The following is a 13,203-nucleotide window of genomic DNA, read 5'->3' as shown; positions in this document are numbered from 1 at the left end:
TTTACCGTATGTAGTGACTTTAAAATAAACCACACTTCACTCTAAACCACATGTCCGGTTCCGGTAACAAACCAATTTGGAACACTGGCAAGATGATAAATATGAAATAAGATTTCCTTACTATGGAAAATATATTAAGGGCAATGGCTTTGAAGATTACTTTTATTTTAATTGTGAATTAAAATTCTAATACTATTACTAACCCTGCCCTATTATTTTACATCTGTAATTATATTAAATATGTTTTAAAATTGAAATACTTTTAATATTTTTAAAAATTTTATGTAGGCAACATATATTGAGCTGTTTGCATTTATTTTAATCCCTAGGATACGTGGACTATTTTTTATCGCAATAAAATGAGATCTCCTTTGTTTTTTTTTTAATATATTTATATATTTTAAATTATGCAAATTTTGCTTGTTGAAAACAAGCAAAACATACACACACATATATATATATATATATATATATACATATATATATATACATATATATATATATACATATATATATATATACATATATATATATATATACATATATATATATACACATATATATATATACATATATATATATATATACATATATATATATATATACATATATATATATATTGTAGATATAGTATTCATGAGAACCTGTCGTGCAATTCGTTATGCTCCATAGGTTCAACCTCTATCTTCACTAGTGATAACAAATATCCTTTGGCCTTAAGAAAAGCTGTAAATGCATCATAAATTTATTTCTGTTATAACGCCCAACTCACCTACCGATATCTTATTCCATTTTGCTTGGGTACCTTTAGCTCTGTGTGTTTCAGAATCTTGCTAAAAAGTTTATTTTTGATTTTCAAATACATTTTTTGTGATCAAGAAAAAAAAAATCACTTCTTTCAAAATAAGTTTGTGATTATTAATATGAACTTTTTAACTTCGCCTAGTTTATTTTTTGTCTTTTTTTTATTAACGTTAAAAATACAAAATGTTGAAAAAAGTTTTATAAAAACACACTAGATGAGCTATTTAGTAATTTTTTTTTTTTTTGTAAAGGATTGCTCAGTAAAAAATGAATTATCCAAATAACTATCATGATATACATGTTTTGACTGTTAATTATTGTTTTAAGAGTAAAATAATTTTACTGTTTTTCTATATTACAAACTGAATTATATTTTATATGGTTTATATATATAATACTTAATTTAAAATATAATTTGTAGGTGATCCTTGGTTCTTATCTTGTGTGGGATGCTTAGGAAGTACTCGGGGTCTTTTCTATAGAGTTGTGCCAGCAGATCAAAATTTCTCAACTGTCTCAGAGTACACAGGTATATTTCGTTTTCGCATTTGGTGGTGCGGCGAATGGAAAGAAGTTGTTGTAGATGACAGATTACCGACTGTTGCCAACAAATTGATCTTTGTGCATAGTCCGGCAAGAAACACGTTCTGGCCTTGCCTTCTTGAAAAAGCATATGCCAAGTAAGTCGCCAGTGTGACGCCATACATGAAATGTTTGAATTTTATTAAATGAAAAAAATGAAGCAATGTTGCAAGAGCTATTGCATAATGCTAAATTAGCACAATTAACTTTTCGTAGCATAATATGAATGCTGAATTTAAATTGAATGATTAGGGGCAATATAGTGATAAATTATAGCCACAATCGGCAATATAGCTACAATTTTTCCTAAGGTGATATTATTCATCTACATATAACTATCTTATTATCAACATAGAAAACATGTACAATTTTAAAATGTGGCTCATCATTATATTGCCTCAAGTTTTTCCACATTTCTTAAATTCTATGGATTCAAATTTACCTTTTCAATTTAATCATATGGTCCCACTCAAATAACACCGCCCATCAGAGGGCTTGCTTTGCTTTAATAAGTGAGAAGGGTCCCATGACAACGACTGGTCAAAGTGATTTTCACCCTCGTCAGTTTTTATTTATGTTACAGTTTGATAAGCTTACATAGATTACCTTTAACGATTGGCTTGATATAAAAAAATTCGTATCGAGTGCTATTAAACTCTACATTCTACTAAGCAACACTAATTAATCCAAAAACATTATAAACGCCAAGTAAAAAAAAAAGTCAATTTGGGAACTTTAATGGAATTAGTTGACATTTTAGTGAATGTGAAAAAAAAAAAATCAACAGCTGGAATAGGTTAGATTATTGCCGAATTTGAGCCGACATAGTGCAAGAGTCCTTATGTTACAATGGTCTATCCTAATAATTGTCTTGAGCCATCAAGCGTTCACATTTCCCTGGAGTACTTATGTATTTTTCTGACTGAAAATCATTTTATTTAAAGATTCGTTTATACCTTTGGGCAGCCTATCCTCCTATAACCTGTGTCTCAAAATGTAATTTAAGATAATAATCCACTAAGCTTTCCAATTGTCAAATCTTTACACAGTTTCAGAGAAGACTACAGAGAATTCCATCCTAATATTACGCAAACTACATTATGCAGGGTCAAAATTGAATTTTATGAAAATTTATCTATTGTTTTTATATTCCCCCCTTTAAATATAGCAACAAGTTTTACGTTTTCTTTTTTGTTAGATTACATGGGTCTTATGAAGCTCTGAAATATGGAACTTCACTGGATTGCTTGGCTGATCTGACAGGGGGGATTACTGAAAGTCTACCTGTTTCCTATGAATCTTCAACATGTGCCAAAATGATAAACAGATTACTCAAAATGACAAATATTGTTACTGCAGTGATACAGAGACAGATACAAGTAATTATTTACATACAGTGTGATCTGTAATGACTACCCTTAATGTATGTTTTTTTTTAAATGCTGCGTAAAATTAAAAATAGATATTACGATTTCCAATTAATATTTCAGTATAAAAAAATTAAAAAATGCTACAAAACTTTAAAATAAATCAGAATCAATGTTGATCGGAGCAAAAGAAGGTCTTGAAATCACACATTGATTAGTTGATTTGAGATGTGGGACTGTTGATGTTGTTTTTAATTTCCAACCAAACCTGGCGGAGTCAGAGCAGATCTAAGAATCCACGGATATTTTTCTTCCACAGGAGATCCAGACAGTTCAAGATCTATTCAGCTTAAGCCTGTTGTTGTTGACATTTTGAGCAAAGAGGGTGGGTTTGATCATCATCATGTGTGAAAGGCTGGTACATGATTTTCAGTCATTTGAAAGGGTTAAAGATATGGAACCAAGATACGTTAGCAATTTGTTAGAAAGCGCTTTGCAGTTCCATATCCAAGTGAATCGGTTCTTTATGATTTTTTAATCCTTAGTTTGCTCTAATTATTCTCGTTAAAAATTCCTAACAGTATAATAATGTTTTTGTTTTTCTCTTTCAAATATTACTCTGTAAGCACTAACATACATGACTATTTCTTTTCTACTTCTGTTTTTACAAAGGTGCTGCATATATCTTTGGTCGTAACGGAGGCATACGATAATAATAAAAAAATATTCTGCATATTTAAAAGGTCAAGGCTATTAAATGTATACTTAATTTCTGCAAGTATTTTTTTTTAAAAGCTAACATTTGGAGTGAAAAAATTATGTGTTAAAAGCAAATAGAAAATGTTAATGAAACGGATGCGAGTTTTATCTATAATGCTAGAGTTAATATATGATAGTAGTAAAAAAAGAACTTTTTTTGCAGAATGTGATGATATATTTACTTTTAAATCAGGCAGGTACTTTTATCTGCCATTTACTCTATTTTATTATTTTTTTTAAATAAACCACTTGAAAATATAAACAGAAACATTTAAAATCCAAATATGAATTTTTACGTAACACATTTCGGTTGAATATATGATTTTTTTCTTCTTTTAAGCGAATGTTAAATACCCCGCTTTTTGTAAAAGATCTTTATAAAGAAGAAAATTTAAAAAGTATGATTTGCAAATTTTAAATTAATTTCGCCACCACTTTAAAAGGCTTTCAGTGAATTAACGTTTGTTAAAATTGGCGTTTTATATAAAATTTCGAATTACTTATACGTTATGGCGGGGGAAAAAATTTTAATTTTCATAAACTGAACCAAAAGAATAAAATAAAACATAAATGATTCTGCGCATATTTTCTGTTTTGATTTACATGAAAAAGATCCACGATTTATCTCAATGAAAAAACACTGACCAAGATTAATTTCCAATCTAGGGCAGACATAATATTGAAAAACTTGCTAATGGAATTTTAGTTGGGATAAATTACAGAGTAATGGAAATACAAAAGGTAAGTTCATTATATATTTTCTATAAGCTTATTATTAAAACTGCTAATTCTTTGCACGGAATCAATATATTATAATATTTTAAAGGTTCAAACAAAAGATTTTGAAGATGTTATATTGATCTGGTTAAAGTGCCCCATGTATACAGACAGTCAATATAATGGATAGTAAATAGACTAATTTATCCTTCATCTCTGTTATGATTTATTCTGTAAATATTAAGCGATATTTTTAATGCTTGTATTTTTGTTTTCAGCTACAACAACACTTTTCAAGATCTGATAGAAAATATTCCGAGTAGAAATGATCAATTTTGGTAAGTATATATGAAATTCTAGAAATTTTTCATACTAAAATACAGGAATTAATTTTGGTTGAAACTAATAAAACTTATTGGAAGTCTGATCTCGATGACTTTTTTCTTTTGAGAAGGGAAATAACGAATATTTAATATTGAAATCGCATAGAACTATATATCGAAATTGCAAGCATATTTCAGTTTTAGTTCAATCAAAAACTAATTATGAAATAATAATTTTTCATTCTGAAAACTTAAGAGATTGTTTAAAATGCATGTTAAGTAAAACTTATTAATCTATAAATTAATTGATAAACCATTACTTCTGTTAACCATTGATAAACTATTGTTTTATTGACAAGCAAAACTAAATAAAATTTCGGAGAATAAGGCGACACCCTCTCACTTTTTAAGATAAAAATTAATTCAAAAAATTTACTAGTTCAAAAGCAATTCTTTTTGATACTAATCTGTTTCTGCGAGCCGTAAAAAAAATTGTTAAATTACTATTACTGCAAATCATGCTTAATTAATAGATACTCTGCAATTAAAAAAAAAAAAAGAACTTTAGTGCTTTACGCTAGATTTCGAAAAAAGGAGGCTTGACAACTGTTTCCTTCCTATTGCTGATGCTAGAAACGGTAAAATGAAATTTCAAACTAATTAACAAATAAATTTTTAAAAATTTGTTTTTGGAATATGAAGCTTGTCATATAAAAAGAGAAATATATAAAAATTTCAATCTTGAATTTTTTGTCGCGTTATATTGATTTTTCAATCGCAGGCAATTGTGGTAATAGTTACTTAATAAACTTATTTAAGTTATCAGTTTTGATTGTCCCCAGAAGCGGAATAGTACTTTCTCTTACTACAGTTTAAATCTGCAAAACATTTTCCAATATATTCTTCAATATTTAATGGAAAGGTACGCGTGTCGGAAAACTATACTTTTAAGAAATGGTGTAACTGCATTGAACGGTATAGTATAGTTATAATTTACTTACTAATTCAGATCATTTGTCTGGGCTAATAATTTAGTTATATATCTCGCTGAATGAATGTGTAGCCTAAACTAATAATATTTGTTTTGTGAAACAGCATGCCTTTAGAGGAGTTTATGACGATCTTCACTGCTCTGGAAGTGGTCCATTTGGATGCTGACACGAGTAAAGCAGAATCCACTCTAAAGCACAGAGACCCATGGCACATTAAGTTGTGGCACGGCCACTGGCAGAAAGGTGTTAATGCTGGAGGATGTAGAAATCATTCTGGTACAGTCGATATTCTTTTTTATATCATACACTTATTTAAATATTTTTGCAGACTCTAATTAATGCAAATTTGAACTTGTTCTTTTCCCTTGATTAAAGACTTCGTGGTAAAAAAATATCAGATATGCAATAAAATTTTTTAAAAATATTTTTGCAAAAATACAGGTTTTGCAATGAATTTGAAGTCAGTGTCGAAGGTGAATAATACATAAGAAAAAGTTTCATTCTAGCCTTATAATGCAATTACCGATATTCGCTTTTACATCATACAGTTCTTCAAATATTTTTACAGACTTTAATTAATGCAGATTTAGATTGTAATGATTTTAAAGTCAGCGTCAAAGGTGAATAATACGCAAGGAAAAGTTCCATTTTAGAGTCATAATGCAATTTAAAAAGCTTCTTTTTTAATAATTTATAGTGGAGCTCGTCTACCCTTTTTTTCCTTCTTACTCAATTCTATGATATGATAAATTAATTCCATTATATGCAAAAAAAAAAAAGAAATTTCGATATAGATAGTTAATCGAAAAACATTTACGTTATACCTCATAAGAAATAACACTTTCCTGTATATCTATTCTTCTGTTAGTTTAAAAGGATTTAGAATCCATATTAATCATATAAGTAAGTACTGCATTTAACGTAAAAATAAATTTTGAAACAAGGAAGATATAGATTAAGCAAAAAACAGATTTTAAAATATTTAAAACAAATCACAGTTTATTTTAGATGCTAAGAAAAATGTTCTTTTATCTTCATTAACACTCTGCATTTATCTAAAACAAATATCCAAGAATTTTACAGAATTAAAATAATACAAATAACCATACGATTACAGCTTCCAAAAATTTAATCAAGCATTATAAAAGAAAACGATAAGCTCATTATTTAACTATAGTTAGGCTTAAAGACGTGCGCTGTATATGTTAAGGGCAAAGAATGTTGCTATTTTCCTACACTGCTTTCTATTATCATTTATTCATTTTTAAAAGTGAGTCAGAACTCTTTGTAAGTTTAAGGATCTGGTATACAGTCTCGTTAAAATAACTGTCAACTAAGTTGTCTATATAATTAAAACTAGTTACATTATAAGTTAAAATGAAAATAAATAACTCAAATTTTCAACTCAACTTTTTATTTTCTTTCTGGCGCCAATTATAAAAGGAATACTTTCTTTTAGATACATTCCACGTAAACCCACAGATGCAGATAATCGTTGGTGAAGCTCAAGACCTAGTCATATGTTTATCACAGCATATTGTCATGGAACCAAGGGTTATTGGTTTTAGCGTTTACCAGGTAAAAAAAAAAAAAAAAAAAACTCAAACACAAAAATACATCTTATTTTATTATAATTATTAAGTTTTTTGAGTTTCAGGTTCATTTACTTGCACACATTATTTTCAGATGTCCAAGCCCACATCAGATGTGTTAGGAAAATCTTTCTTCAAAGTGAATAGATCTGTACTGAACTCTCCTTACAGCAATAGTCGCCAAGTAAAATAATTTAAATAATAATGATTTTTCAATTTGAAATAATTAATTACAATTAAGTCTAAAACTACACCAGGAAAAAGTTTTGTGATTTAGCATGAAAAGTTATTTTATCTATAACAATAAAAATGAAGGTTTTGTGTGTGCATCTTATAACTCCAGAAACGTATGCGCTATCGTCCTAAAATTTGGAATCACGATTTCGGTACTGATTTATCGATTCATTCCCCCTCCTTTTTTTTTCAAACTCCGTGCGTTCAGCAAAAAGATTAGGTTAGGGAATAGGTATTTAATTTACGATGCTGCTGAAAATAATAATTTGACTCAAAACCTACTTTGAAATATTAAAATACGAAATTTATAAGATACAAAATGGAAAGAGAATTACACGAAAACTAAATCGGAATATTTGTTTTAATTAAATAATTTCATTTAAGCCAATTACTATTTTAAATTACGCCATTTCTTACTTGAGGCTATTGGTTTTAAAACCACTCTCCTATAACATAATAATGAGCATACATTATTTCATTTTCTTTTTTTTTTTGCAGAAGGAAAGGATCTTAAGATTGTGGTATAAGTATTCTAGACAAGCATAGTGGTTTTATTTATTTTAGGATGACTTTCACCCATTTATTTTTATGTAAATTATATTTTTTAATCAAGTTGATATTGCTAACAGAGATGAAATAGATATATTTTTTTTGGTACCCATATTTAATTTAATGGTTGAGCTACATTCCAAAAATTTTTACTTTATTAAAATTTCCAAGAATATTTATAAATAGGCATAACACTAAAAAATAATCACTTTATAAAAAGAGGAAAACAAAACAGATGTAGCAGATTTAGAAACAAAATGCCTTGATTACAATATTTTAAATTTTTTAATGAACTATAAATATGCATGTAAAAATATATTTGAAAATATTTGGCTTGTTTTAGTTGTCTGTGCGATGCCATTTAGAACAAGGGTGTTATGTTCTTTTGCCAACAACATTCGAACCATGCCAAGAAGCTAATTATACTTTAAGAGTGTTATCAGCTAAACCAATTCGAATGAAACTACTGGACTTTCAGCCAAGTTCAATGAAACCAGCCATAATTCAAGCTCCTACCACAAACGAGAAAGTTAGTTCATATGAAGCAGTGTTTCTACGCTTAGCTGATGAACATAAGACCATTTCAGCATTTGAGCTTCTGGAATTGCTAGAGACATGCCTACCAAATGGTAAAACATCGCAGCTAATATTCAGCTTATCATTTAGATAACATAAAAATTAATTTAAAATACTTTTTAATGTTAGAAAATTCACCACGCATATTTCTATAACCTGTTAAGAATTATTTGTTCTTCAATATATAAAAAATTCCTGGTTTTTAATATCTTTTTTTTTGTTGCTCTAAACAGCAGTTAATTAATGTTTTATTTCCAAAAATAAAATGAAAAATAACATTTCCATAAAAAATACGCTTTTCAAATAGATTAAAAAGTAGAAAATATCTTCATAATAAACTTCAATCAACACCGAAGAGTACCTTCATGCTTTTCAAGTCACGAGCCTTATGCTTTTTAAAAATTATATTTTTTAGAACTGCGTGTATTTGTTTATGTCCAGAAGTGGTCAAAATTTCAATTAGCGAAAAATTTGCGTTACTCAGGCTGAAATCAGGCACAATGCTACAGTTGAAATTTGAGCACCCAAGCTAATCGGAAACTTTCAAAATTTCGATTAATTATAGAAATAATTTTGATTATAGTGCTGGGGGAACGATTGAAACTCGAATTTTCATCATGCACAGAGGTCCAGTTCATTTAAAATAGTTAGAAATTAAGATAGATTCTTTTTACTGATAAATTCTGCTTGTTATGGTTAGGGAACTCCTGCGTTAGTCACCCAGATATACTGTTTCAGAGGAGATTTTTTAAATCGGAATTTAGATTGACAATAAATTCGGCATGTTGGGGTTAGGAAACAAACTGAAACGCGAATTGCGATCAAAATGAGATTTGAGAACCTAAGTCGGAATTTCGATTGAGGATAAAATGTCGATAAATTCTGGTTAGTAGCGGTCAGGAACTATTGCAGCTTGCATTATTCTTTAGTACTTACCTCCAATAAAGATTTAAATGCACAAGTTAGTGAGAAATCAGTCAAAATTTCGATTGCAAGATGTACCCTCTAAGACATGAAAGCGAAAAGTTGTAATAATCATAATTTTTGTCAAATTAATTTTTAGAGATTAGACATAGCAGCTTAAAAAATTAACAGCTCTCTAAATTAAGGGAAGCAGCTAAATTCTACTAATAAAATTTTAGACATTAAGTTTTAGGAAGCAAATAAAATACGTTATTGCGAATAATATTCAAAAAATTTGAAATGAAGGTGGATTAAAACCAAAGGTGATTGTAACACAAAGAGAAAAACCCTGAAAATGTTATGTGCATAAACTTGATATCATGATACCAATTTATAAACTATACATGTTTAATATAAATTTCAAAACTAAGATTTATTATTAAATTACCTGCCAATGAAAAATATCACAACTTTACAGCAACTAATTTAAGAAGAAACCTAGTTCTTAAAAGAATCACGTTATTGGATTTTAAAATCACATGGATATGATTCACGATATTGGATTTTAAGAACGCAAAAATACAAACTGCTATGTTGGATTTTTAAATCGCATAAATATGAATCGCGATGCATGATTTTTAGATCGTGAATACGAATAGCATGAATATGAATAGCGACCATTGATTTTAAACTCGAGTAAATACTGATTTTAAAAACACCTAAATACAAATCCTGATATTTGATTTGAAAATACGAATCACCATTTACGATTTATAAATTGCTTAATACTATTCAAAATGTGTAACTTATGTGTAAGTTTAAAAACTTTTTTCTGGATGATTTTAGGAGTTATAAAAATGCTACTTTTTTTTTCAGATTACGTAAAAAGTTGTGCCACCCTAGAAGTTTGCAGACAGATAATTCTAGCACTTGATGTATCCTTTTTCTAATACTAACACAAATATTTATGTACAAATTTCCAAATCGTTACTGTCCATTGTAATTTGTAAGCAATATTCCATGCTTGAAGGAGATAAAGTTTCTTTGGTATATAAGTAATTTAGTGCAGAATTTTTAGAAAATAACGATATTTTGACTACCTTCAAAGAATTTTTTTTCTTTTTTGTAAGACAGACAAGATTTTTCAAGTGAAATATTGGATTCAATTAAAAATCTTTTTCGTTGCACAATTTTGTCATTATTTGTTTATTAATTTTCAAATAATTAATAATCTCTTGAAAGCTATTAGGCCAATAACCATATCTAGAAATAAAATTTTCTGTTTAAAACTTTAAGTTTTTTTTTCTTGTATTAAATAAATTAAGACCCTTTTTTCTACAGCATTCTACAATTTAGGGCAATTAAAAACTAACATTTAAACTCAGATAAAGAATATAATTTACATAAATAAATCAATACTTTGGCAAGAATATTTGTTGATGAAGAATTATTTGATTGTAGATGTCCAGCTAAACATAATTCACTATTTATTAGGTTATGAAGAATATGGAATAGGAAGAAAGTAAAAAAAAACTTAATCCAATTATTATTTTTTTAAAGAAAACATGTAATAGTTTTTTCTTCTACCTTTAAATATACATTTCTAAATAGAATCCGCAGAAGACAGTTGTTTCAAAATATAAATAATAGATTTGAATTTCATAATTTCAAAAATAATTACGCTAAAGGAAACAGTTCCAAGGAGCTGGAAGCAACACCATCTGCTAAATTAAATTTTGATGAAGTTATTCAATAGTACCTTCTTTTATAAAATAAACTAGAAACATGTTATCTTTTCAACGAACGTACTAAAGTTTATTTTTTAGCTCCAGTTATTATTCTTTATAAACTATAATCAGACATACTCTGCTCGTAACGCTTTAAATTACGGGTAAAGAAGTCTCTAATCTCGATTCTATGTATAACACTAGATTATGTCACTGGGAGAATGTAGTCGACACCATCACAGAGAGAGATTCTTTATAGAGATTTCCAAGTCAGAGGCTGAACTAGGTTAGTGTTCCTCTATCACTAAATCAATTTGCGTTTGCACTATTCCTATCGGACAATTCGTATTCCTATTGGTTGCTTCTGTAACTGATTGATAATTGATGGATTTCCAGCGGACATGTTAGCAAAGTGACGTCAGCTTAGGCATCTCTATTTGGCAATTAATCAATAGAATGAAGTTAAACCAATAAAACAGAAAGGTCAAATTTGAAAAAAATTGTCAAAAAAATAAAAGACGTTAAAAATGTATGTTTTGAATTTTTTATGTGGGTAAAATGCGTCAGAAGTTACAAAAAGAATATCTATGTATAGAATTTCATTTTTGCTCATCTACATCAACATGAAAAAAAAAGGAACTTGAAAGTTATTTTCTACAAAGAAATGGATTAAATGCAAATTAAATGAAGATAAAAAGTTAAGAAATATGCGGTACTCATAATGAAGAGACAGTTCCCATTCAAGGAACAAAAACTAAATACAAAATCACAGCCCACACTATCTCAAATGATATATTATTATTTTGATTTTCAAAAATAGACATTTCAATCATTGAATATTATTCATAACTAATTTCTAGAAAAGTGGGAGTGGAAGGTTGAAATACCAAGATTACAAAAATTTGATGTGCAGTCTAAAATTATGGCAGGTCTGTATAGAGAATTTTTATTTCCATTTTGTCAAATTTGTAACTAAGAATGCTCTAGTATACAAAATTAAAAAAATTGAAACTTTTTAAGCATTTAAGACCTTTAACGAGATTGAATGGGCATAAAATGTTTCACCTTATAAAAAGCAGTTATTTGTCCTCAAAGGGATAAATAAACATGTATTAAACTCTTGATCACGATTTTCGAAAACTGCAAAAACTCTTGGCTATAAGAAATTTTGCACCATTGCAAAGGAAGTTTAAATTTTTATTTTTTTCATAACTGTACAAGTATGGTTTGTAATTTTCAATGAACATTCTATAATTGTATAACTGAAGAATAATCGGGGCTGTATGATATGGGTATAAATCTTAGAGCACAAAATATTTTAGAAAAATAATCAGCCAGTACTTAAGTAGTTGAGTGTATACATAATAAGAAAATTTGCCTTAATAAGAAAACCTGAAGTTTGTGAATCGTTCAGGGTGCATAGCCAAATTATTCAACAAAAAATAAGCACTTTTCAAGCACTCAAAAATATTTTTAAGCACTTTAAAAAATATCATAATAAAGGCAGGGTTGGAAAGTTTTTGACAATTGACGGTTTTATCTAGTTTTAACCGTCATGTCCAAAAAAATGAGATTGTTCTGGACAATTGTCAAAAATCATGAAGTTTTGAATTATGTAAAACAAATGTCGTTTTCATACGCTACGGACTGACAATACGTCGAATAGATTGGGGTCGAATTAATTGTGAAAACGTTAAATAGAACAATGTGAACTGAGTCTTTTTGCATAATTCGTAGCAAAAATCATGGTGAAGGAAAAATTTCATTTTGAAAAAGGAAAAATTAAGCACTTTTTAAAAACACCTAATGAAAAAAGCACCTTAAAGGGCCTTTAAAAAGCGAAAATAAGCACCTTTAAAAACGCTACGCACCCTGTCATTCCTTAAAGAGAGTTTTAACTGCCATATACCATATACTCTTGAATATACTAAAGGGAAGGGGTCTTAAACATTATTATTCAAACAATTGAGGGGATTGTTTCCTCTCACTTTTTTTGCTGAATCAAATGACACCATAATCAAGTCATAAGTATTAATCAAAAGATTAATGCTAAAGTTATTAGGAATTTAAAAAGTATG

General features: G+C 28.4%; 1 protein-coding gene across 2 annotated transcripts in view; it reads left to right on the top strand.

The window, feature by feature from the left end:
• The window catches only part of LOC107439944 (calpain-C), a 42,555-nt gene that overhangs the window by 21,029 nt on the left and 8,323 nt on the right, over positions 1-13,203 (top strand). For both annotated transcript variants that reach the window (XM_087166074.1, XM_043042848.3), the window contains 11 exons: positions 1,226-1,484; positions 2,585-2,765; positions 4,179-4,253; positions 4,339-4,418; positions 4,508-4,567; positions 5,648-5,820; positions 7,004-7,122; positions 7,231-7,320; positions 8,263-8,548; positions 10,275-10,333; positions 11,986-12,054. In XM_087166074.1, coding sequence (XP_087022200.1) covers positions 1,226-1,484; positions 2,585-2,765; positions 4,179-4,253; positions 4,339-4,418; positions 4,508-4,567; positions 5,648-5,820; positions 7,004-7,122; positions 7,231-7,320; positions 8,263-8,548; positions 10,275-10,333; positions 11,986-12,054 — 1,451 coding nt within the window. The remainder of the gene's footprint in view (positions 1-1,225; positions 1,485-2,584; positions 2,766-4,178; positions 4,254-4,338; positions 4,419-4,507; positions 4,568-5,647; positions 5,821-7,003; positions 7,123-7,230; positions 7,321-8,262; positions 8,549-10,274; positions 10,334-11,985; positions 12,055-13,203) is intronic.

The sequence above is a fragment of the Parasteatoda tepidariorum genome, chromosome 6, assembly GCF_982258835.1.
Source record: "Parasteatoda tepidariorum strain Cologne lab strain chromosome 6, Ptep-v5.0, whole genome shotgun sequence".
In the NCBI taxonomy this organism is placed as follows: Eukaryota; Metazoa; Arthropoda; class Arachnida; order Araneae; family Theridiidae; genus Parasteatoda; species Parasteatoda tepidariorum.
Note: the sequence above shows the minus strand (reverse complement) of the source record. Positions and strands in the feature narration are given on the sequence as shown.